The 23,589-nt window shown below is 39.2% G+C and overlaps 1 protein-coding gene across 13 annotated transcripts in view; it reads left to right on the top strand.

The window, feature by feature from the left end:
- The window catches only part of TASP1 (taspase 1), a 374,267-nt gene that overhangs the window by 200,851 nt on the left and 149,827 nt on the right, over positions 1 to 23,589 (top strand). For all 13 annotated transcript variants that reach the window (XR_010836312.1, XR_010836313.1, XM_067011980.1 and 10 more), the window contains one exon: positions 6,366 to 6,439. Coding sequence is in view for 11 of the 13 variants with exons in the window: in XM_067011980.1 (XP_066868081.1) it covers positions 6,366 to 6,439 (74 nt within the window). In the remaining 2 variants the exon portion in view is untranslated. The remainder of the gene's footprint in view (positions 1 to 6,365; positions 6,440 to 23,589) is intronic.

Consider the following 23,589-nt stretch of genomic DNA (forward strand, 5'->3'; position numbering starts at 1 on the left):
TTAGTCTAGGAGACAATTTTAGATGTAAAATTAAGAAATAAATTATAGACTTTTAGATATCACTGATGGTAAGAAATGCTACTTTGGTACTGAGTAGGGTTTAACATTTTAGTTTTTCTTCTATGTAATTGTATTTGAGCAAACTTTGTACTACTCTTGACTAGGTTTTAGTTATAAGTTGACTTAATTAAACAATTTTGAGAGATCTTTGTGAGAGAAGCTTTACCCTTGAGATGAATAAATATTTTCTCATTTTTAAAAACTTATGATGGTTTCAGCATTTTTTATTTCAAATGGAAATAAGTATTTGCTTTGTTTTGTTTGTTTTGATTGCTCTTTGAACATAGCAGGTTTTGTTCTATATATACGTGGCCATTTTAAATTTAAGTAGGGGTTTATTCATGCCCCTTCATAAGATTTGTTCATGTTTTAGGTAGTCACAGACATGAAACAATTTGAGAGCATCCAGTCAGTTTCACATCATAATAAAGCATTCTCATGAAGGGCAATTAAAAATATATGGTAACATGTCATTACATCAAATTTCAGTGTATTTCAGAATGTCATAATCTAAAACAGGGAAGAAATTAATTCTTCATAGATAAATTAGATTAACAAGGTAATTGAGATTCCTAGGTGTATTTTTTTAAAAAAAATAGGACATAATTGAAAACAGGGCAAAATTCAAAAGTTTCAGAAGGGATGTATAGTGAAAAGTAGGTTGCCCCCCCTCAACTTCCTTAATCACAAGTTCCCTCTCTAGCGATAACTGCTTTTGCTGCTTCCCAAGATTTTCTTCCAGAGACATCTCATGTATTTACAAGCATTGTCATCCATGGTGCCCTTTTATTTCCTTTCACAAAAATGGCAGCACCATCTTTATATGTCTTTCTCCACCTTTCCTTTTCTTTTAGATAAACTATATATTTTGCAGATTAGTGTTTTTTCCAACTGTAGCATGTCACATTAATGAGGTCTAATTTAGTGAGTCACGAGCAGAACCTTTTAATTGTAGTGCATAGAATATAAAGAACCCATGTACTAAGTGACAGTGTGTGGGGCTTTTTGTTTTGTTTTGTTTTGGTTTTACTGTGGTTCATGGCAAAAAGTTTGAAAAAACACTTAGTGTGGATGGTTCCATATCATCCATGTAGAACTTTCTCTTTGTTCTTAATTACTTGAATAGTATTCCATTGTATACGGTACCATTGTTCTTCATATATGCTCCCACCAAAAGGCAACCATGCTATTTCCAGTTTCTTCCTAATTAGAACTACTTCAATGAATCTCTGTGTAAAGATGTTATTTTGTACATGTAAAGGCATATCTGTAGACTAAATACCTAAAAGTAGAATTGCTAGGTCAAAGGGTATGTCATTTTGAGAAAAAGAGTCTATCCTCATTATTTGCAGATTCATATTTGTGAATTTTCTTACTTTCTGAAATTTACTTGTAATTGAAAGATCAATACTCCCGGCACTTTCCCAAGTCATTTGTGGGCATGGACAGAGTAGGGAAAAATTTGAGCTGGAAAAGTAGCAAAACTTACGGATTCATGAGATGACAACCGATAAAAAGAGCATAAGGGACAGCATTATTGTGAGGCTGAAAGCCAAAGAAATTCATGAGCAGGTCATCCAGGGTCAGGAAAATGTTAAGCTCTTCTTGGCTAGTGTATTATTATAAAGAAATACTGCATAAAATTAGTTATAAAAACATATATTAAATAAGATGTCTTTAAACAGAAACACACATAAAATAAGTTTACCTATCGACTGAAAATGCTGTGACCAGAGGCTTGCAGGAACCTAACCCTGTATTTCCCTTGGGAGCTCAGTATTTGCTAATTCAGTGTTTATGGTGAATTTATAGAACATAACTACTGCAAATTATAAGAATGTATTTCCATATGGTCATACTCACACCGTTATTATATGAGAGTGCTCCTTCCTCTACCCCCAGGTAACATAATGCTGTTTTAACCTTTTGGTGTCTGATAACCTGAATGTTGAATCTCTTATAGTTTTAATTTTCATTTCTTTTAGTAGGAAAAATGTAGAACATATTTTCATGTTTTAGAGTGACTCATATTCCCTTTTGTTCATATCCTTTTGCTTTCTCTTTGGATATTTGTCTTTTCCTTATTGATTTGTAGCAGATCTTTAAATACTAAGAAAATTAGTTCTTTTTCTATAATATGAATTGCAAATATTTCCCCCAGCTCATCACTCATCTCTTGACATTTTTCCCATATGGCAAAAGGTAATACTGTAAACATTTTTAATTTAGTCAAATGTATTATCTTGTTATAGTTTTAAAAGCTTACTTTAAGAGATATTTAAGAGTTGTGTTTGTGTTCGATGCAGTATGATTCTAAATCCTTTTCAAGCTGAGGAGATTTCAGAGTGAGAAAGCAATGGAGAATCACAGGTTTTAGAATCTAGAAGTCCAATCTGAGTCCTAGGTTCTGCACTTGCTTCAGATGGCCTCAGCCATGTTACCTCCCTTCTCTGAGCCCCAGGTTCCCCATCTAGGCTTTGCCGAGGTGCCTGGCAGATGATAGATTCTCAATGTTAGTTCCTCTCCTGCCTCCCTGAAGTCCTCCACCAAGAAATAATTTGTTAAATTATTCATTAATAATTTATTAAATTATTGAGTTGACATACACTAAAAGAAATAAAATAAGATTTCTTTTCAAAAGCATTTTATAATTTAAATTTTAGACAATCCTGCTGAGTTTCTAAAGTCTGAGCCTGAATGAATGACTGATTTGAATTGTTGGTATTAAAAATAATGTGTCACATGAAAAGCTGCTCAACATCACTAATTATTAGAGAAATGCAAATCAAAACTACAATGAGGTATCACCTCACACCAGTTAGAATGGGCATCATCAGAAAATCTACAAACAACAAATGCTGGAGAGGGTGTGGAGAAAAGGGAACCCTCTTGCACTGTTGGTAGGAATGTAAATTGATACAGCCACTATGGAGAACAGTATGGAGGTTAAAAACTAAAAATAGAATTTAAAAGCTTAAAAATAGTTTTTAAATTTAAAATAGAATTACCATATGACCCAGCAATCCCACTACTGGCCATATACCCAGAGAAAACCATAGTTCAAAAAGACACATGCACCCCAATGTTCATTTCAGCTCCATTTACAATAGCCAGATCATGGAAGCAACCTAAATGCCCATCGACAGACGAATGGATAAAGAAGATGTGGCACATATTTACAATGGAATATTACTCAGCCATAAAAGGAACGAAGTTGGGTCATTTGTAGAGACATGGATGGATCTAGAGACTGTCATACAGAGTGATGTAAGTCAGAAAGAGAAAAACAAATGTCATATATTAATGCATATATCTGTAACCTAGAAAAATGGTACAGATAAACTTGTTTGCAGGGCAGAAATAGAGACACACGTAGAGAACAAACATATGGGCACCAAGGGGGGAAAGTGGCTGGGGTGGTGGTGGTGGTGTGATGTTTTGGGAGATTGGGATTGACATGTATACACTAATATGTATAAAATGGATAACTAATAAGAACCTGCTGTATAAAAAATAAATAAAATTCAAAAATTCAAAAAAAATGTGTCAGTACAATGCACCTCCTTTGTTTGTTTGTTTGTAAAAAGAGTGAATGAAGACTGAATTTCTAGACACTGAGTTACTTTAAGAACTCCTAAATTCTGTATCTAGAAACTTTATTGAAAACCTTTCAATAGAAAAATATTTAATGTGGTCAATCAGCACACCCAATTTATCCTATTTTGTAAGTCTAAATTTTTCATGTGTTAACATTTCCATAAAGCAGGCTCTATTTTTAGAGAGAATAATACAGTTTGAAATTGTGAAAATTGTGTCTTAAAAAAAATAATGTGCAGTGTTTTTGTCCTTCCCTTTCATGATTAGATTGACTATATATTTCCATGTATTTTTCTTGGCTAATTCATGAGCAGTTACCACCTTAATATTTGGGGAATAAGGAGAGGTCACAGTGTAAGAAATGCCTGAACTTTGTATTTAAATACAATGGCATTGTCACTACTCGAGAAATTGAGCAAGGCTTGAGTGCCTTTGCTCTATTAGGCAATTCATAGTATCCCAGACCTTGCTCTGGACTCCAGCGTTTTTGAAGTTCAAAGCAGATGTGTTAGGAAGAAAAAACATCTGGCAAAGAGAACTTGCTTCATTGCGTGACGCTGTTTTCCTGCACTCATCAGCGGAGCGTCTGTGGAGCAGGTTGGCAGGTTTGAGAATTAATTAATGATGAGGGAATGAGCCACTCTGTGAGGAGCTCAGTGTCGCCCCTTCTGCTTCTTCCTTTGCCATGTGTCTGGCAAAGCCTTCAGAGTCTAGGACCAGAGTCTAGCTGAGCCACAGTTGTGTCTCAACTCACACACTTGTCTTCAGGCCTAATTAGCTCGGAGATGTAAACAGATGGATGGCCCGGGACCCAGAGGGTTGGTATTGAGCAAGGCAGTTTTATTACTGGGGGCTTTTGAAATTTTTGTGAAGTGCATCAAAACTTTAAAAATGCCTTTAAAAAAACTTAGAATTTTGAAAGTAAGTACTTGAAGCTGACAAAGCTTTGTGTGTATCTCAGTATTTTTCTTTCTGTAACTTTTAATTTAGATATAATTTCAAACTCACAGAGAAGTTTTGAGAACAGTACAAGGGACACCCATGATTTCTTTACCCAGATTCACTCATTTTCATTTCCTCCATTTGTTTTTCCATCTCCACTTCCTCCTTCCTTCTCTCTTGCCTTTATACACACACACACTTAAACATGTACATTTTTTTTTCTGAATGACTTGAGAGCAAGGTGGAGAGATCCGGTGTCTTTACTCCTAATACTTCAGTGCTTATTTCTTAAGAACAAGGTTGTTCTTGTAAATAATCACAGTATAGTTGTCAAAATCACAGAATTTAATATTGATGCCACACTGTTACCTAATCCATAGTCCATTTTCAAACTCCATTAGTTGTGTCCCTTCAAGCACCTCCTGTCCCCATCCAGGCTCCATCCCTGGAGGACACATTGCCTTTAGTTGTCATGTTGCCTTTGTCTTATTTATTTTTTTGGCCACACCATGCAGCTTGTGGGGTCTTAGTTCCCTGACCAGGGATCAAACCCAGGCCCTTGGCAGTGAAACCACTGGACTGCCAGGGAAGTCCCCGGGATGCCTTTAAATGGGAACAGCTTCTCAACTTTCTTTGTATTTTTTGACTTTGACATGTTTTGAAGAGTTCAAGCCAGTTATTTAGTAGTGTTCCTATATCAGATTTGTGTGGTGTTTCCTCATGCAATTCTGGTTCTGCATTTTTGGCAAGAACACCACAGCAGTGGCAGTGAGTCTCAGGAAGCACATTGTGTTGATTTGTCCCTTAATTGGTGATGTTAGCTTCCATCATCGGATTAAAGTGGAGTCCATGGGTTTCTTCACAGTGAACTTATACTTTGCCCCTTTATACTTCGTAAGAATTTTGTGGAGAGATCACACTGAGATTATGTAAATAGCCTGTTCCTCTTCAGATTCTCCTAGTTTTAGGAAGTGTGATGGCTTTTGAACTCTGTTATTTCTTCTGTATATATTAGTTGGCATTCTGCTACAAGGAATTGCTTTCTCTTCTCCCCCATTTTATTTATTGCTTTATGTGTTTGCATTAGTATGGGCTCATTGGTTTTAATTTTGTTCAGTGGTGGTAATTCTTTACTGTTATTATTTATTTTGATCCTTAGATTGACTCAGATATGGCCAGTGTGAGTCCCTGCAGGCTGACCCTGGGTCCTTTTGATATGTCCTCCTCATTCTTTGAGCACTTCCTTATTTTCTGGCACAAAAAGATGTTCCAGATTCATTTAATATTTTCTGTGCCCCAGCCTTGGAATCAACATTTCTCCAAGGAATCCTGGTTCCTTTTCATGGAGAATGGTATTGAAGACCTAGACCCTGGGGTTCGTGTGTGTATGTGTGTGTCTGTGTGTGTTTTTAAGGAAACTACGTTATAGGATATTATATTTACTAAATCATCGTGTACTGTATGTATGAGTGTGTGTGCATGCATGTGTGTTGTTTAATGTTACAAGTTTCAAACAGAAGACCATTTATTTTACATGTAATAATCATAAGTTTTGACAAGTAAGAAATATATTTTTCATTTCACAGTCAACAGTATTATACGGTTCTGAGTACTAAATCATACTGACATTTATGAAGGAGTGAATGGAAAGTAGGGAGCCCGAGTGTGTTAAATATAAAGCTATCTTTAACTGTTGTATTAAAAAGCAGAGATTTATTTTCCATCTGTGATCTGAATGTGCCTATTTGTGTTCTCTTCCATGGCAGTGGAATTTCTATGGAGCCACACGACTGAGAGCATGTGTGTTGGATATATGTCAGCCCAGGATGGGAAGGCCAAGGTAAGCGGGAAAACGGGTGCATAATTGGAAAACCTTGTAGCCACCATGTGAACCTCTAACCGGCCAAGTGGACACAATGGAATTTTTTCAGCCTCTCTTGGCGGTAGCTCCTGTGATCTTTATGAGAATCTGATAAAGAACAGTTAACGGTCCCCCAAAAAACTAGCAGATCTTTCTTGCTTTTGATGATGGAGCAGGGGAGATTAGGACAAACCTTTTATTTTTTTAAAATCTTGTTCTTCTTCATCCACTGTGAATAATTGGAAAAGAAGAAACTGGGGATTGGGAAGAGAAAATGGGTGTGCCGCTCATGGCTGGTAGGGCTCGGTGATTCTGCAAGGAGGATGGGAATAGCTGAAGGAGAATGAGGCAAAGTTAGCTGAGCACTTGGACCACACCCTGCGTGTGTGAGGGCAGAGATGCCCAGCATCCTTGCAACGACTACCTGGCTCGTGCTCCAGTGTGGTCTGACACGGCATCCTCATGGCAGAGTCAAAGGTCTGTGCCCCGTGTGCCACGCACCCCGGGCCCTCATCCCCCAGTGAGTCACAACATTCACAGAGAATGTCCACGCAGCGCCCCTTGAGTCACTGGGCTACCCTGCACTCAAGAGGGGTGAGCCTGAGAGTCAGAAACATAATTTGTGGATTTATTTTATACTGGCCTCATGTTCTTCTTGTTCATAAAATTTTTAGGAACAGCTGTGGCATATGATGTTTACTTGGCATTAAAGTACCTCAATTACAAAGCTGTAAAGCCTCTCTTTCAAAGGACATGATTTATTTTACACATTTGTAAATGCAAGTAAGAAAACTTCTGATGTAAACTGTCTGATAGAGATGGGATCATTAACAAATTAAGGCTACAAGTAAGAAAGGGTAACTTCTTGCTTATTGGTCATATAACACCAATCCAGGCTTGCCTCTGAATATTACCCAGCAGGCCCGTAGCATCACAGGGCTTTGTGAGGACAGCATACAAGAGCTTTGTTCCATAGTACATAGAGAAGAGAATTATAATGGCTCATTTAAGAAAGGTGATTTAGAGCAACAGCCAGCTCTACCCACCACCAGTCCCTCCCATCAGTAAACTTCCACAATCCTCTTAGATAGCCTCATCCACCAGAGGGCAGACAGCAGAAGCAAGAAGAACTACAGTCCTGCAGCCTGTGGAACAAAAACCACATTCACAGAAAGATAGACAAGATGAAAAGGCACAGGGCTATGTACCAGATGAAGGAACAAGGTAAAACCCCAGAAAAACAACTAAATGAAGTGGAGCTAGGCAACCTTCCAGAAAAAGAATGCAGAATAATGATAGTGAAGATGTTCCAGGACCTCGGAAAAAGAATGGAGGCAAAGATCAAGAAGATGCAAGAAATGTTTAACAGAGATCTGGAAGAATTAAAGAACAAACAAACAGAGATGAACAATACAATCACTGAAATGAAAAATACACTAGAAGGAAACAATAACAGAATAACTGAGGCAGAAGAACGGATAAGTGACCTGGAAGACAGAATGGTGGAATTCAATGCTGCGGAACAGCTAAAGAAAAAAGAATGAAAAGAAATGAAGACAGCCTAAGAGACTTCTGGGACAACATTAAATGCAACAACATTCGCATTATAGGGGTCCCAGAAGGAGAGGAGAGAGAGAAAGGACCCGAGAAAATATTTGAAGAGATTATAGTTGAACACTTCCCTAACATGGGAAAGGAAATAGCCACCCAAGTCCAGGAAGCGCAGACAGTCCCATACAGGATAAACCCAAGGAGAAACAAACCAAGACACGTAGTAATCAAATTGGCAAAAATTAAAGACAAAGAAAAATTATTGAAAGCAGCAAGGGAAAAATGACAAATAACATACAAGGGCACTCCCATAAGGTTAACAGCTGATTTCTCAGCAGAAATTCTAGAAGCCAGAAGGCAGTGGCATGATATACCTAAAGTGATGAAAGGGAGGAAGCTACAACCAAGATTACTGTACCCAGCAAGCATCTCATTTAGATTCAATGGAGAAATCAAAAGCTTTACAGACAAGCAAGAGCTAAGAGAATTCAGCACCACCAAACCAGCTCTACAACAAATGCTAAAGGAACTTCTCTAAGTGGGAAATATAAGAGAAGAAGAGGACCTGCAAAAACAAACCCAAAACATTTAAGAAAATGGTCATAGGAACATAGATATCGATAATTACCTTAAACGTGAATGGATTAAATGCTCCCACCAAAAAACACAGGCTTGCTGAATGGATACAAAAACAAGACACATATATATGCTGTCTGCAAGAGACCCACTTCATACATAGAGACACATACAGAGTGGAAGTGAGGGGATGGAAAAAGATATTGCATGCAAATGGAAATCAAAAGAAAGCTGGTGCAGCAATACTCATATCAGATAAAATAGACTTTAAAATAAAGAATGTTACAAGAGACAAGGAAGGACACTACATAATGATCAAGGGATCATTCCAAGAAGAAGATATAAGAACTATAAATATATATGCACCCAACATAGGAGCAGCTCAATAAACAAGGCAACTGCTAACAGCTATAGAAGAGAAATCGACAGTAACACAATAATAGTGTGGGACTTTAGCACCTCACTTACACCAATGGAGACATCATCCAAACAGAAAATTAATAAGGAAACACAAGCTTTAAATGACACAATAGACCAGATAGATTTAACTGATGTTTAGGACATTCCATCTGAAAACAGCAGATTACACTTTCTTCTGAAGTGCGCATGGAACATTCTCCAGGATAGATCACATCTTGGGCCACAAATCAAGCCTCAGTAAATTTAAGAAAATTGAAATAATACCAAGCATCTTTTCTGACCACAACGCTATGAGATTAGAAATGAATTACAGGGAAAAAAATGTAAAAAACACAAACACATGGAGTAACAACACATGGAGTAAAATATTTAGTAACAATATGTTACTAAATAACCAAGAGATCGCTGAAGAAATCAGAGAGGAAATTAGAAAATACCTAGAGACAAATGACAATGAAAACACGACGATCCAAAGCCTATGGGATGCAGCAAAAGCAGTTCTAAGAGGGAAGTTTATAGCTATACAAGCCTACCTCAAGAAGCAAGAAAACTCTCAAATAAACAGTCTAACCTTACACCTAAAGGAACTAGAGAAAGACGAACAAACAAAACCCAAAGTTAGCAGAAGGAAAGAAATCATAATGATCAGAGCAGAAATAAATGAAATGAAACAAAATAATAGCAAAGATCAATAAAACTAAAAGCTGGTTCTTTGAGAAGATACACAAAATTGATAAACCATTAGCCAGACTCATCAAGAAAAAGAGGGAGAGGACTCAAATCAATAAAATTAGAAATGAAGGAGAAGTTACAACAGAAACTGCAGAAATACAAAGCATCCTAAGAGACTACTACAAGCAACTCTTTTCCAATAAAATGGACAACCTGGAAGAAATGGACAAATTCTTAGAAAGGTATAACCTTCCAAGACTGAACCAGGATGAAATAGAAAATATGAACAGACCAATCACAAGTAATGAAATTGAAACGGTGATTAAAAATCTTGCAACAAACAAAAGTCCAGGACCGGATGGCTTCAGAGGTGAATTCTGTCAAACATTTAGAGAAGAGCTAACACCCATCCTTCTCAAAGCCTTCCAAAAAATTGCAGAGGAACACTCCCAAACTCATTCTATGAGGCCACCATCACCCTGATACCAAAACCAGACAAAAATACAACAAAAAAAGAAAATTACAGACTAATATCACTGATGAATATAGATGGAAAACTCCTCAACAAATTACTAGCAAACAGAATCCAACAACACTTTAAAAGGATCATACACCATGATCAAGTGGGATTTATTCCAGGGATGCAAGGATTCTTCAGTATATGCAAATCAATCAATGTGATACACCATATTAAGAAATTGAAGAATAAAAGTCATATGATCATCTCAATAGATGCAGAAAAAGCTTTTGACAAAATTCAACACCCATTTTTGATAAAAACTCTCCAGAAAGTGGGCATAGAGGGAACCTACCTCAACATAATAAAGGCCATATATGACAAACCCACAGCAAACATCATTCTCAATGGTGAAAAACTGAAAGCATTTCCTCTAAGATCAAGAACAAGACAAGGATGTCCACTCTCACCACTATTATTCAACATAATTTTGGAAGTCCTAGCCACAGCAATCAGAAAAGAAAAAGAAATAAAGGAATACAAATTTGAAAAGAAGAAGTAAAACTGTCACTGTTTGTGGATGACATGATACTATATACATAGAGAATCCTAAAGATGCAACCAGAAAACTACTAGAGCTAATCAATGAATTTGGTAAAGTTGCAGGATACAAAATTAATGCACAGAAATCTTTTTCATTCCTCTACACTGATGATGAAAAATATAAAGGATTAATATCCAAAATATATAAACAGCTCATGTAGCTCAATATTAAAAAAACAAACAACCCAATCCAAAAACGGGCAGAAGACCTAAATAGACATTTCTCCAAAGAAGACATACAGATGGCCAAGAAGCACATGAAAATTGCTCAACATCACTAATTATTAGAGAAATGCAAGTCAAAACTGCAATGAGGTATCACTTCACACCAGTTAGAATGGACATCATCAGAAAATCTACAAACAACAAATGTTGAAAAGGGTGTGGAGAAAAGGGAACCCTCTTGCACTGTTGGTGGGAATGTAAATTGATACAGCTACTATGGAGGTTCCTTAAAGAACTAAAAATAGAATTACCATATCCTCAGCAATCCCACTACGGGGCATATACCCAGAGAAAACCATAATTCAAAAAGACACATGCAGGGCTTCTCTGGTGATGCAGTGGTTGAGAGTCCGCCTGCTGATGCAGGGGACGTGGGTTTGTGCCCCGGTCCGGGAAGATCCCACGTGCCGCGGAGTGGCTGGGCCCGTGAGCCATGGCCGCTGAGCCTGCGCGTCCGGAGCCTGTGCTCCTCAACAGGAGAGACCACAACAGTGAGAGGCCCACGTACCGCCAAAAAAAAAAAAAGATACATGCACCCAAATGTTCACTGCAGCACTATTTATAGTAGCCAGGTCATGGAAGCAACCTAAATGCCCATCAACAGACGAATGGATAAAGAAGATGTGGTACATATATACCATGGACTATTACTCCACCATAAAAAGGAATTAAATTGGGTCATTTGTAGAGACGTGGATGCATCTATAGACTGTCATACAGGGTGAAGTAAGTCATAAAGAGAAAAACAAATATCATATATTAATGCATATATGTGGAACCTAGAAAATGGTACAGATGAACTGGTTTGCAGGGCAGAAATTGAGGCACCGAAGTAGAGAATAAACATATGGACACCAAGTGGGGAAAGTGATGGGGGTTGAGGGTGGTGGTGTGATGAATTGGGTGATTGGGATTGACATGTATACACTGATGTGTATAAAGTTGATGACTAATAAGAACCTGCTGTATAAAAAAAATACATTAAAAAAATAAAAAGGTGATTTGTGGGTTTAGAGCAACACTATCGAAAAGAATTTTCTGTGCTGATGGAAATAATTTATATTTATATTGTGTCATCCGATATGATAGCCACTAGACACATGTGGCCTTGAGCACTGGAAATGTGGCGAATATGCCTGAGGAACAGAATTTAAGATTTTGCTTAAATGTGAATAGCCACATATGGCTAGTGGCTACCATACTGAACAGCACCGGTTTAAGGAAAGAGTGGAAAAGTGGCTCTCTAAATAAATATTTTCAAAACATTCTTTTTTTCCCAATGGCAAAACGGTTCCAAAATATAAAATAAGCCTGATAAGCCATAAGAATCCTTGCCCAAGTATAGCTTGCAGCCAGTTAAGTTTCTCTCACCCTTGACATGTTGAATCTGAGCTAAAATTGCTTTTTAACAAAAAAACATGGAAGAGGTGGACTTCAGTAGTGGAGCTGGTCTGAAACCTGTCTGGTGGGGATGGTCAAGTTATTAAGTCCCGTTTGCAGAAACGTTCCGGTTATCCCTGCTGGTGGCCTGTGGAAGACACCTTGCTATTTAACATGAAATATGGGAGGAAAGAGAGTGGAGGGTCCTGCCTTAAGCCCAAAGATATTTGGCTTCCAGTTGCATCGTTTGACATCTGGTGGACGTGGTTTTCATATTGCTGGTAAATTCTCCAGCTGTTGGTATTGATGGGCCAACAGATACAGCTGCTCCTCTTGCCTCACTTGTAAATTATGTGTTTGACCTTCCTTGCAGAGAGTTCATCCCTTTCCCTTTCTTCCTCTTTTAAGCCTGTGGCTACAAATGCTTTCCCCCAAAAAACCAACCAAACAAAAACCCCCAAAACTCTAAAGCTCTGGTTGCTGAATTCTATTGATAAAAAACAAACAAACATCTCTTCTGTCATAAAGCCTGGAATTTTATTGTATTGCAAGTATGACAAAGTTATAGATGAGAAGCTGAGCTCAAAAGAGGAAAGAGGGGCTATCGCAAAGTTTGTATTCTTTTTAAGAGAGTATAAGCCTTTGGCCTACCCCCTGGTTTCCTGATTTCTGTGAAAGAATTATTGAATTAGTGGCATGCCCATTCAAGCATGATGATGGGTTTGTGAAACATGCTCTCATATGATATTGCAAACCACAGTAGCAAAATGAGAAAGAAGGCATCTTTATTTAATTTTACTTTATTTTATTTTTGGCCATACCATGTGGCATGCAAGATCCTAGTTCCCTGACCAGGGATCGAACCCATGCCCCCTGCAGTGGAAACACGGAGTCTTAACCACTGGACCGCCAGGGAAGTCCCAGAAGGCATCTTCAAAAACTGAAACAACAACAACATTTTTTTAAATTTAAAAACTACTTCTGAAAAGTTTTTTTTTTTTTTTTAATTTGTCCTGCTTTCCAAAAATTGCCTTCTTTCTGCTTGTTACCAAACTCAGAAACTGAAGCCACCTGGCCATTTGAACATTTTATATAAGCTAACTATGTTTAGTCCAGGTTAATAACTTGAATTAAAGTTCACCTCAAAATTGTACTGCTTCAAAAAGGCTGGATAATAACTAATATCATTATAACTAGAATCCATATATAATTTGAATAAATAGAGGTAGGTTCTTTTATAAGTTTCTTTCTTTCTTTTTTAATAGAATGCTCTTGTAGTTGTATACCTTAATTTAATTTCTAAACCCCTTCTGTAGCATGAGTTAAAGAGATTTCTTTTTATTGAACCAAAATTAGGGCATTGATACCAGTTGGATTTAAAAATCAGATTGCCTGTATCCTACCCAAGATAGCACACAGTTAATGAATGGTTTTTAATAAACACCCAGTGTGTATGGACTACTATAATAAAAACAGATGTTAACATTGGCATGGAACTTATTCAGTATAATAAGTGAAACCTAGGTTTCTTTTACTATGTAGAGGTCATTTTTTATAACACAGTGAAAATACTGTTATAAAATTTAATCCTTGAGGAGGAGCAGGCTATTTTATGGTCTTAAGGAGTTTCCCCACAGATTCTTATTAGTTGCAGGGGGAAATAATAAGTATATAATGGAGAAACCAGGCAATAACTTGACCATGTGATCAAAATTAATGTTGTGAGTGAGGGGCACATGGACATATCACGTGCCTCTGGATGTGAGAACCTGAGAAAGACACAACATCACTTTTGCAGTATCCCATCTGGAAGTGCACAGACTGAATCTAACCACAAGGAAACATCAGACAAATTGAAAATGAAGAACATTCTAGGAAGAAAGAAAAAGGGGACTATATTCTTCAAAAATGTCAATGTCATAAAAGACAAAGGCTGAGGAAATGTTCCAGATTAAACAATGTTAAAGAGTCGTGACAACTAGTATATGCAATAACTGATCCTAGGCTGGATCCTATATGGGAGGGGAAAAATGCCAAAAATGTATTTTTAGGTCAATTTACAAAATGGGATATAGATAGTAGAAAATGTTGTATCATTTAAAAATGTACTTGTTATAACTGTACGGTGGTATGCAGGGGAATAGTCTTACCTTTAGTACAAACTGAAGTGTTCGGAGGTAAAGGGCCATAATTCTACAATATCTTCTCAGTGGTTCAGAAAATAATATTATGTGGATGGATGGGTGGATGGATGGATAGATAGATAGCAGATTACAAAGCAAACGGAGCAAAATGTTAGCAATGGATGAACCTGGGTAAAGGATGTATGGGTGTCCCTTGAACTATTCTGTAATTTTGAAATTATTTTCAAATAAAAAGTTTTTTAAAACATCACCCTTTTATATTATGGCACATTTGATCAGTTCATGCAATTGAAATGAACAAGTATTGGAATGGGTGCAGTGCCAGGCAGCTGGAGCCTAGGTTCCCCCTTCACTCCTTGCAGACTATGCGACTCGGTGTGGCCGTTGTGCCTCTCTGATCTCAGAGGCCTCATGTGTAAGATGAGAGTAAGAAAACCTGACTCTGCCTTAAGTCTTTCCTGGGATCAGGCTTGATAGGAGCAAGGAAACAAAATCTTATGTGTCTGAATACAGATGAATGGACCCTGGTTAAGTCCTTTATATATTATGGGTATTGTATATATATGGCCCTTCCTCCCTAGATACTTGCTTGCCATCTGCAAAATTCTAAATTCTACATTGCAGATTAATAAGCATATATGTTGCTGTTCAGTTTTTGGTAGGATTTTTGCAACCCCAAATGTAGTATCTACCATGCTTTGTTTTTATGAAGATAGTTTCTGGGGCTTTTAAAAAATCTCAGTAAATGTCTGTGTACAAGGGATAGCACAGATGAGATTTCTGAGAGCTTTTTACTAGGCTTAACTTGTGTCTCAAGGAAAGCCATGGGAGGAAGACTTAAATATAAAACACGAGGTACATGGGACTTCCCTGGTGGCGCAGCAGCTAAAACTCTGCGCTCCCAATTCAGGGGCCCGGGTTCGATCCCTGGTCAGGGAACTAGATCCCACTTGCATGCCACAGCTAAGAAGCGCATGAGCCACAACTAAGGAGCCTGCCTGCCACAACTAAGACCCGGTGCAACCAGATAAGTTAATTTTTAAAAAAAATGAGGTCCACAAGAGGGAGTTACCAAAAGAAGTGAGAAAAAGACTTCCACTTCCAATTAGGATGAAGAAAGTCACAAGAGACTGTTGCTCCTACTACCAATAATGAGAATAAACTGGATAAACTATAAAGTCGTAGATTTGAAAACTATCCCCAGGGCTTCCCTGGTGGTGCAGTGGTTGGGGGTCCGCCTGCCGATGCAGGGGGCGCGGGTTCGTGCCCCGGTCCGGGAGGGTCCCGCGTGCCGCGGAGCGGCTGGGCCCGTGAGCCATGGCCGCTGGGTCTGCGCGTCCGGAGCCTGTGCTCCGCAGCGGGAGAGGCCACGGCAGTGAGAGGCCCGTGTACCAAAAAAAAAAAAAAAAAAAAAAACTATCCCCAAAGCAGAATATGGTAGAAAAACTTAAATGAACTAAATTCCAGAAAGAGATAAGCCTTTCCTAGGAGAGAAAAAAGCTCTGACTGCTTCATTCCTGGCAAAGCGGCAGGAGGAGCGTTTTTTAAAGGTATCAGCAAGACCATCTATAAAGAGACAGTGTGATAAGAGAATGGGCTTTGGAGTTAGCCAGACTTGGACTTCCATCCTGAAGCCCCTGCTTTGTAACCTGGGGCAGGTTGCATATCTGACCTTTGGTTTCCTTATCTTTAAAGTGGGAATATTACCGAAGCTTTCCGAGCATTCTGAATATTAATTGAATAATACAACCAAAATGCATATAATAGAGCTACATACATTGTGATGGGTGATGGTGGTGGCGGTGGTGGTAGAAGTGGTAGAGTATCTCAGGGCTGTCACCTTGCAGCTCCGCAGCCTCATTTACACTGTAACCGTGTTCCCAAACATGCCATGTCCATTGCCTACCACAGGAGTGACACCTCCTGGATTTTCACCCTGCTTTCCTGGTGGAGATGGTAGGGGTTATTACATTTTGACAAAACGTAACTCTAGCTTGTAAATATAAACCAACTGACAAGTGAATTCAGAGATCCCAGAAGAGGAAAAAAAAATTGTTTGAAGCTGCAAGAATAGACACACACACACACACACACACACACACACACACACACACGCACACACACACCCCTGCAATTCAGGCCAATATGGTAGTAACGGAGCCCTTTCAAAAAGCTTTCTGACTAGATGTCTACCAATTTGACAGCATCACAAACTTAGGCTTTTAAATGAAACCTAAGTTGCCTGCAGCATTCCTGATAAGCTCACCTAACTGAATAATTTTCCCTTTAAAAGTAAGAGGGAAGAATATTGTTTACTAGCTACTGTTGAGTATCTCTTGAGTGAACGCAGGCAGCCTTCTCAGATTCCTCTGAGCTCTAGACAGTGGAACACCTTTGGGTGTGTTGACCATGAATGAGTTCCTTAAAAGAGACTTTAGTTCCATGATAGTGGCCAGTGACACTCAGTCACTGGGTGAATATATTGGATCATATTTTAGATTTATGAAGAACCACTTAGATACAAGTTGGCCTTGGTCTAAGCCAAATTTTAACTGCTTCTGATAATCTAATCCCCATGTTACTCAACAACTGAAGGAGTCTGATCCCTGGCAGGAAGCCAACTGCCCTGAGATGGTGTTAGGTGCCACCAACAAGCTATGTACTAGGAAAACATCCCAGACAGCTAAATTTGGCAAGTGTGCTTTATGGAACAGAAAGAAAAGTGGCTAATCAGTGATTTTACTTTTACCTTTTAAGCTTGCCCAGAATTTCAAATATAGAAAATTGCATTTCTTTTCCATGCTCTTAGGGCTTCCAGGAGGATCCCGTTGGGTTTATTTAGAAAATTCTTTAGACAAACAGGAGAAGATTGTAGAAGGTTGAGTATGTGAAAAACAAACTTTAAGACACAAGTTTCCTCATCCTCAAGTTTAGTTCTAAGAGTAGTTGGTAATTTTATTTTTGCCTAATTAGTCTTATGCCATCAGTTTCTTCCAAATGATTCATTTGACATAGCTCCAAAGCAATAAATAGAATAAACACAAAGAGGGAATTCACCATGTTGGCAAGAGCATAAATCTTCCCAGAGGTATTAACCATATTTATCCAAATAAATCTCATTTTAATTATGGTGTAGCGTTAGATCTCTGCAAAGATAAATATGTCTATTGCTTGGACTTGTAGACATTCCATGTTAGTTGGAAGGAAGTGAATAAACCTTTTTTTCTGGTTATAGCAACATAGAAAATAATGAAAACATTAATTTCTCTACTTCTATATACTTACATAGCCATCAGCTTACATAGTTCACATCAGGTGTGAACTTAACATTAGAATGTCACCTTGTTACCTTCTAGTACCCAACATTTTAGGTAAATATGTACCTTCCCAAAGCAGACACGTGCCTGCATTTTACGCACAGAACAACTCATAAGTGTGAGATGTAACTGAGACAAGCATTCATGAGAATGATCGGCCTTATTACCCACAGTGAGTAAGTAATGGTTACAGGATGGTCATTTCTTTCTCTTGGTTGAAAAGCAGTGGACAAATGATGAAAGGAATCTTTTCTTGTGTTTTTTTTCCAATCTTAAGACAAAAAAGGCTATAATCTTGGTCATGCCATTCTTGTTTCTTGTTAACTTTCTAACTTGAAACAAGGTATTGGTTTCTTTGATTGTAAAGATTCAGGATCACCCATTGATTTTATGTTGTAAGAACTTATATTATTTTCTTAAGTAGGTGAGTAGTGATGGGAACTGAATTTACAGGTATGCAGTCAGTATACACAGAGGTACTAATGGCCCCGCAGGGCCCCGCACACATGGGCATTCATTCCATATGTACGCCTTCTATGAGTGGCTCCCTGTTGAGGTTGAGGGTAGAACTTTGAGTCCAGATGGTTGTTTGGATACAACACTTTATCCCCGCTCTCCCTCCTCCCCAGTAACCTGTAGATTTGAGCTCAAAAGCTGAATTCATCAGCAGATCAGCCTTTTTAAAAAAATGGAAAATGTTTACACAAAAAATTTCAACTTACATAAAATAGAAATTTTGAATAAAATTTTTATACAAGATATAAATGTTTTAAGTTTTACGTAAAGGTACAATTTTCTTCCTCCTGGCTTGTTTTCTCTCATAAGAGTAGATTTGGCCACACTGGGACTCACTTCCTACATGGCCGTGATTAGTTGGACCCAAGTGGTAGCCACCCTGTTTGGTGGGGCCTGTACATTCCATTCTGACCATCCTACACCTGGCCTGTTTCACTTACAGGCATCGGAGACTGACCCGTGCTGTAGATTTTGAACGCTAAGCAAAGTCTATCTGCTGGAATACATTTTCATTCCAGTACCACTCATTCAAAGAAGAGTTTCTGTCTTCTTTAAAGCCTTCATCTTGGAGCGTCCATTCTGTCTAATCCTAAGGATTAAAATTCTTCTCTGATGATTATTATGTATGATTTTTATGTCTTATAAGTAAAGCAGTGCTGTAAATTGGTGAAACTTTAACATTTTAGTAATAACTAATTGAGACATTTGGATATGGTTGAGCTACTCTCTCTATTTGCATTCTTTTCAAATACTTCTGGATGCAATAAGTGGTACATATGACGATTTACTTTTATGCTCTTGAGCTGTCATCACTGTACTGTACATGTTTGGACTACACTGTCTGCTGCAGTGTTGAAGGCATGAAAAGAAACTTAATTTAGAATGAGGGTTGTTTTAATGCTTCTCTATTAGGAGATGCTCAGGGTACTTGGAAACAGCTTTTTTTTCACTTGAAATAGAAAATTAATCGTATTTTGAATGTACCTCCTGTAACAGATGAAAACCCCAATAATCCCGATTTCTTCCATTGATGGGTCTTGTGGATATTATGGTAAAATTTTGAACAGTTAGAACCTGCTAACAGTTAGAACCTGCCCCGTTAAAAATGGAAGATCTTGGCAAAACAAGCTCTTACTAGGCAATTAGTAATAAGCCCCAGTAACCCCTGAATAAAACATGCTTCCAACCCAAATTTCTACAAACTTCCAAAGCCAGGTCAGACAGGAAGGACCTGGTCTTTAAGGTGATAACCTCTTAGGTACAACAAGTTCCTGAATCTAGCAATTTATGTTTTTGTTCAGTAGGCCATACTTGGGACAAAAAAGAAATAAATACAATCTATAAGTTTTTCACCATCAAAGATGACAAAAATTCATTTCTTCTTAACCTCAGTTAATCAGTATTAGAGCTAATCAGGGTTTTATTACAGTGAATAGTAATGATTAACTGGGAAGGAAGCCTTGATTCTTTGGCTTTGAGATTGTAGCTCTTAGAAAAACTGAGTTTACTTAGGAGTACAGTTTTGATGAAACATAGCGGCTCATTTTTTAAAACGAAATATTTATTAAACAAATGCTATTGAGTGCCTATTATATTCAGGTACTTTCCTGGAAACATAATAGTGGACAAAAAAGCTAAGAATCTTTGTACTCCTGGCCTGACACACTAGTGGGGAAAATCATAACCAAGATAAATAGCGCATATAGTATGTTTGTGATAAGTGCTAAAAAGAAACGTGAAGCTGGCAAGGATTTTAGGAAGTACGAGGGTTCCGATGTTTGGCAGGTCTCACTGAGAAAGTGACGTTTGAGTAAAGCCTTAGAAGATTTATGAGAGCAAGGCAAGAACGTCCCAGCATGGAGAACAGCAAGAGCAGAGGCCTTCAGTCAGGAGTGAGTGTTCCGGGTGTGACGGAGGGACAGTGAGAGGGCTGGTCTTAGTGGGACAGAGTAAGCCATGGGGGACCAGACCATGTGGGTTCTTAGCGGTCACTGTCGGGATCCGGGCTCTTCCAAAGCCACTGGAGGGTAGTGAGCAGAGGAGTGACAGTGTCTGGCTCACATTTTAAGAGGTGACTCCAGCTGCTGAAAGGGAGGCAGAGTGGACGGCCGTTGCCACCCGTGAATGACGATAATGAGCTGGACTAGAGCATTAGCTGGGCAGGCGGTGAGAGCCAGTTGGCTTCTGTGTCCATTTTAAGAGAGAGCAGACAGGAGCTGCTGATGGATTGGACAGAGGCACGGGGGAGAGAAGGCAGCAATGAGAATGGAGTTGCCATTTACCAGCGCGGGGAAGAAGGTGAGGAGGGAGGAAGCAGGCTTGAGGGGAAGTAGAAAGAGCTCCGTTCTGAATATGTTCATTTGGAGATGCCTGTTAGGCATTGAATGGAGATGGTCAGCGGGTGGTTGGATGTATGTGTCAGGAGAGAGGACTAAGTTGAAGATGCATATTTGGGAATCTCAGCATATAAATGCTTTTTTTAAATTACAAGGCTAGATGCGATCACCAAGAGAGGGACCACCGCCGGGAGGAAAGATTTCTGAGGAATTGCTGTGTTGATAAGTCAGAGAGGTGAAGAACCCAGCAAAGGAGACTGAGAAACGGCGGTAGAGGCTGGTGGAGAACCAGGGGAGGGTGGGGTCTTAGAAACCAAGGAGAGAAAGTATTTCAAGGCCAAGAGAGTGATCAGCTTTATCAGATCCTGTACTCTGGGCCCATGAAGTTAGATTTGAGGACAGACCACTGGCTTTAGCATTCAGAAGTCATTGCTTACCTTGCTAAGAGCCGTTTCAGTGCAGCGGTCAAGGCAGAAACCTGAGTGGAGAGGGTTTAGAGAGAATGGAAGGAAAGAAGCTGCGGAAACAAGAATAGACAAGTCTTTTAAAGAACGTTGCTGTAAATGGAAGCAAAGAAATGAAGTGGCAGCTGGAGAAGGAGGAAGTTCTGGAGAGTTATTATTCTTTCCTCTTTCTCCAGTGGAAACAGATGCTTCACTTTATGTCCAGAACACTGCACAGATAATTTTCTACAAAATGAGTTGAGGAAAAGTGGCCCAACTCTTGAGTCCTGGGGTGCCCCAACATTTAGTGGCTGGGGAGGTGGGGAACTGAGGTCTCAGTATTAGAGTAAAAGAGAAGGGAGGTTTCATCACACTCTTTATAGGAGTTTGGGTGCAGCTGGAATTGAAGGACGGCATCCGTTGACATTTGGGATGAGCTGGCTTACAGAGTCCGCAGGTTCCTTTATTGAAGAGTGTCTGAACTTCACGTGCTCACGTGCCTGTCTGGCTCTAAGAAAAGTGGGCTGGGGCTGACATTTGACCAGGCTCCTTTTTTTCAGAGAGCCTCTCCCAGGACCAGCAGAAGCCAGCCTGGGAAGCTTTGCCCTCTCTCATCTCAACACCTTAATAGTTCTTTGGTGTCGCATGGGTCAGATCAATAAGAAGTCAGGAAGCAGATGGTTTCGACGAGGAGAACTTTCTTCAAAGAGTTTGTTGGCGGTTTTTGTTTTTACCCCTCCCAAATTCCTCACTGACAGATCAACTGAAATTCTCAGGAAATAGTCCATTACACAAATAGTAGTTTCACTCTTTATGGTAGTTTCAACATTAGCCTTTCATTTCTTTTCAAATACAAGATGCTCTTTTCAAGCTATAGTAAAATCCATGTTATCTGGCAGCTTACCAACCAGAAGACTGTTACTGACATTTTAGGTTTTCACTCAGTACAAATCATCTGGATGCTGAGGCTTCCCCACCAGGTTCTCCAAGAAGGGGCCGCCTGGTTGTCTGTACCAAGGAAATGGCAGCCCAGGGCTTACCATTATAGGAGTGAAGGTAAACCCCCAGCCTCCATGCTGCACGTGGGCCTGCAGGGCTCGGCTAGATCTCCTCCTCTTAGCTTCGCACCTCCTGCTCCCATTAGTCCCTCAGAAAGAAAGATCTGAAATATGAAGTTCCTTACATAAGATGGCACAGCTACCAAGAGGTGGAGCCAAGATTCAAGCCAGACAGTCTGAACTCCAGAACCAAAGCTTCCGACCACGCAGTTGTCAGGAGAGGCCTGAGCTGGAGATGTTTATTGGGGAGTCTCAGCATATAAATGTTTTTTATAGAACTATAGGACTGGATGAGGTCACCAAGGAGTGACCACAGATGGGAGAAGAGAGGCCTGAGTGCCAGGTAACTCCCATGCATTTAGGGTGGGGATATGGGGTGGGGGGACATGCAAAGGGGACTGGGAAATTGTGGCCATAGAGGTTGAGGGGAAACAGGTGACGGTGGGGTCCTGGAAACCGAGGAAAGGAGGCGTTTCAAGGAGAAGATGGTGGGCATCTTGATGCAACTGCTGGGTCCTTTGTGGACAGTACAGCTATTTTGTTCATTCTTTTTTTTGGGCAGTGCTCAGGAGTGGTGTGGGGACACAGTCATGCCTCCCAGAACGGGTTCTGAACAGTTAGAAAGGACATAGATTAATTTCTCAATAGATTATATTGCTGCATTAAACACTCACTAAATCACTCTGCTGCATAATTAAGAAAATACAGAAAAATGACAGGGAGAAAAAAAGAAAATGTAATCCTGGCCCTGACTGAATCCTTCTGGAATGCAGTGAACTGCCCCACATTAACCACTGTTAACGTTTTGATATAGTTCCTTCGGCTTCTGCAATTGTGATTTTTTTTACTCAATTGAGATTGTTTGGACTACATGGAATGGCATATTCTGCTTTATTCTTTTTTAAAATCAGTTTTTAATAGAAAAATAGTCATGTACCTCTTTGAACATTTGAGAAAAAGGGTAAATAAAATTTTAGAAATCAGAGTAAAGACTGTAAAAGGTCTCCACAGTCTCAGAATGCACCATAAACATGATTGTATCAGAGGTGTGTTTCTGTGTTGTCTGTATGACACGTCTACTGTCCCTCTCACTGCCTGCCTCCCTCTGTATCCAAAAGGTAGCCTAGGGACAGGCTTTGTTCCTGCAGAGATGGGGGTGCAAATCCTAGGGATGAGAGTGGGGTGAAAATCCAGCCTCCTGGCCTCCACCCGCAGATACTCTGATGTACTGGGTCTCAGTAAATGGTCCTAACACCACTATCTAAGAGCTCCACTCCTAAGTTAGGCCGGGTCTAAAGAGAAGGTGATACAAGTCCTAGGACCAATTGGGATTTCAGTTACTTCTTGGGGCTGTTTTAAAAAGATCTATAACCTGAATTCTAGGAAAATTTACACGTGAGGTTTTTGAAAAAAAAATATGCAAACAGCATT

The sequence above is a fragment of the Kogia breviceps genome, chromosome 14, assembly GCF_026419965.1.
Source record: "Kogia breviceps isolate mKogBre1 chromosome 14, mKogBre1 haplotype 1, whole genome shotgun sequence".
Classification (NCBI taxonomy): domain Eukaryota; kingdom Metazoa; phylum Chordata; class Mammalia; order Artiodactyla; family Physeteridae; genus Kogia; species Kogia breviceps.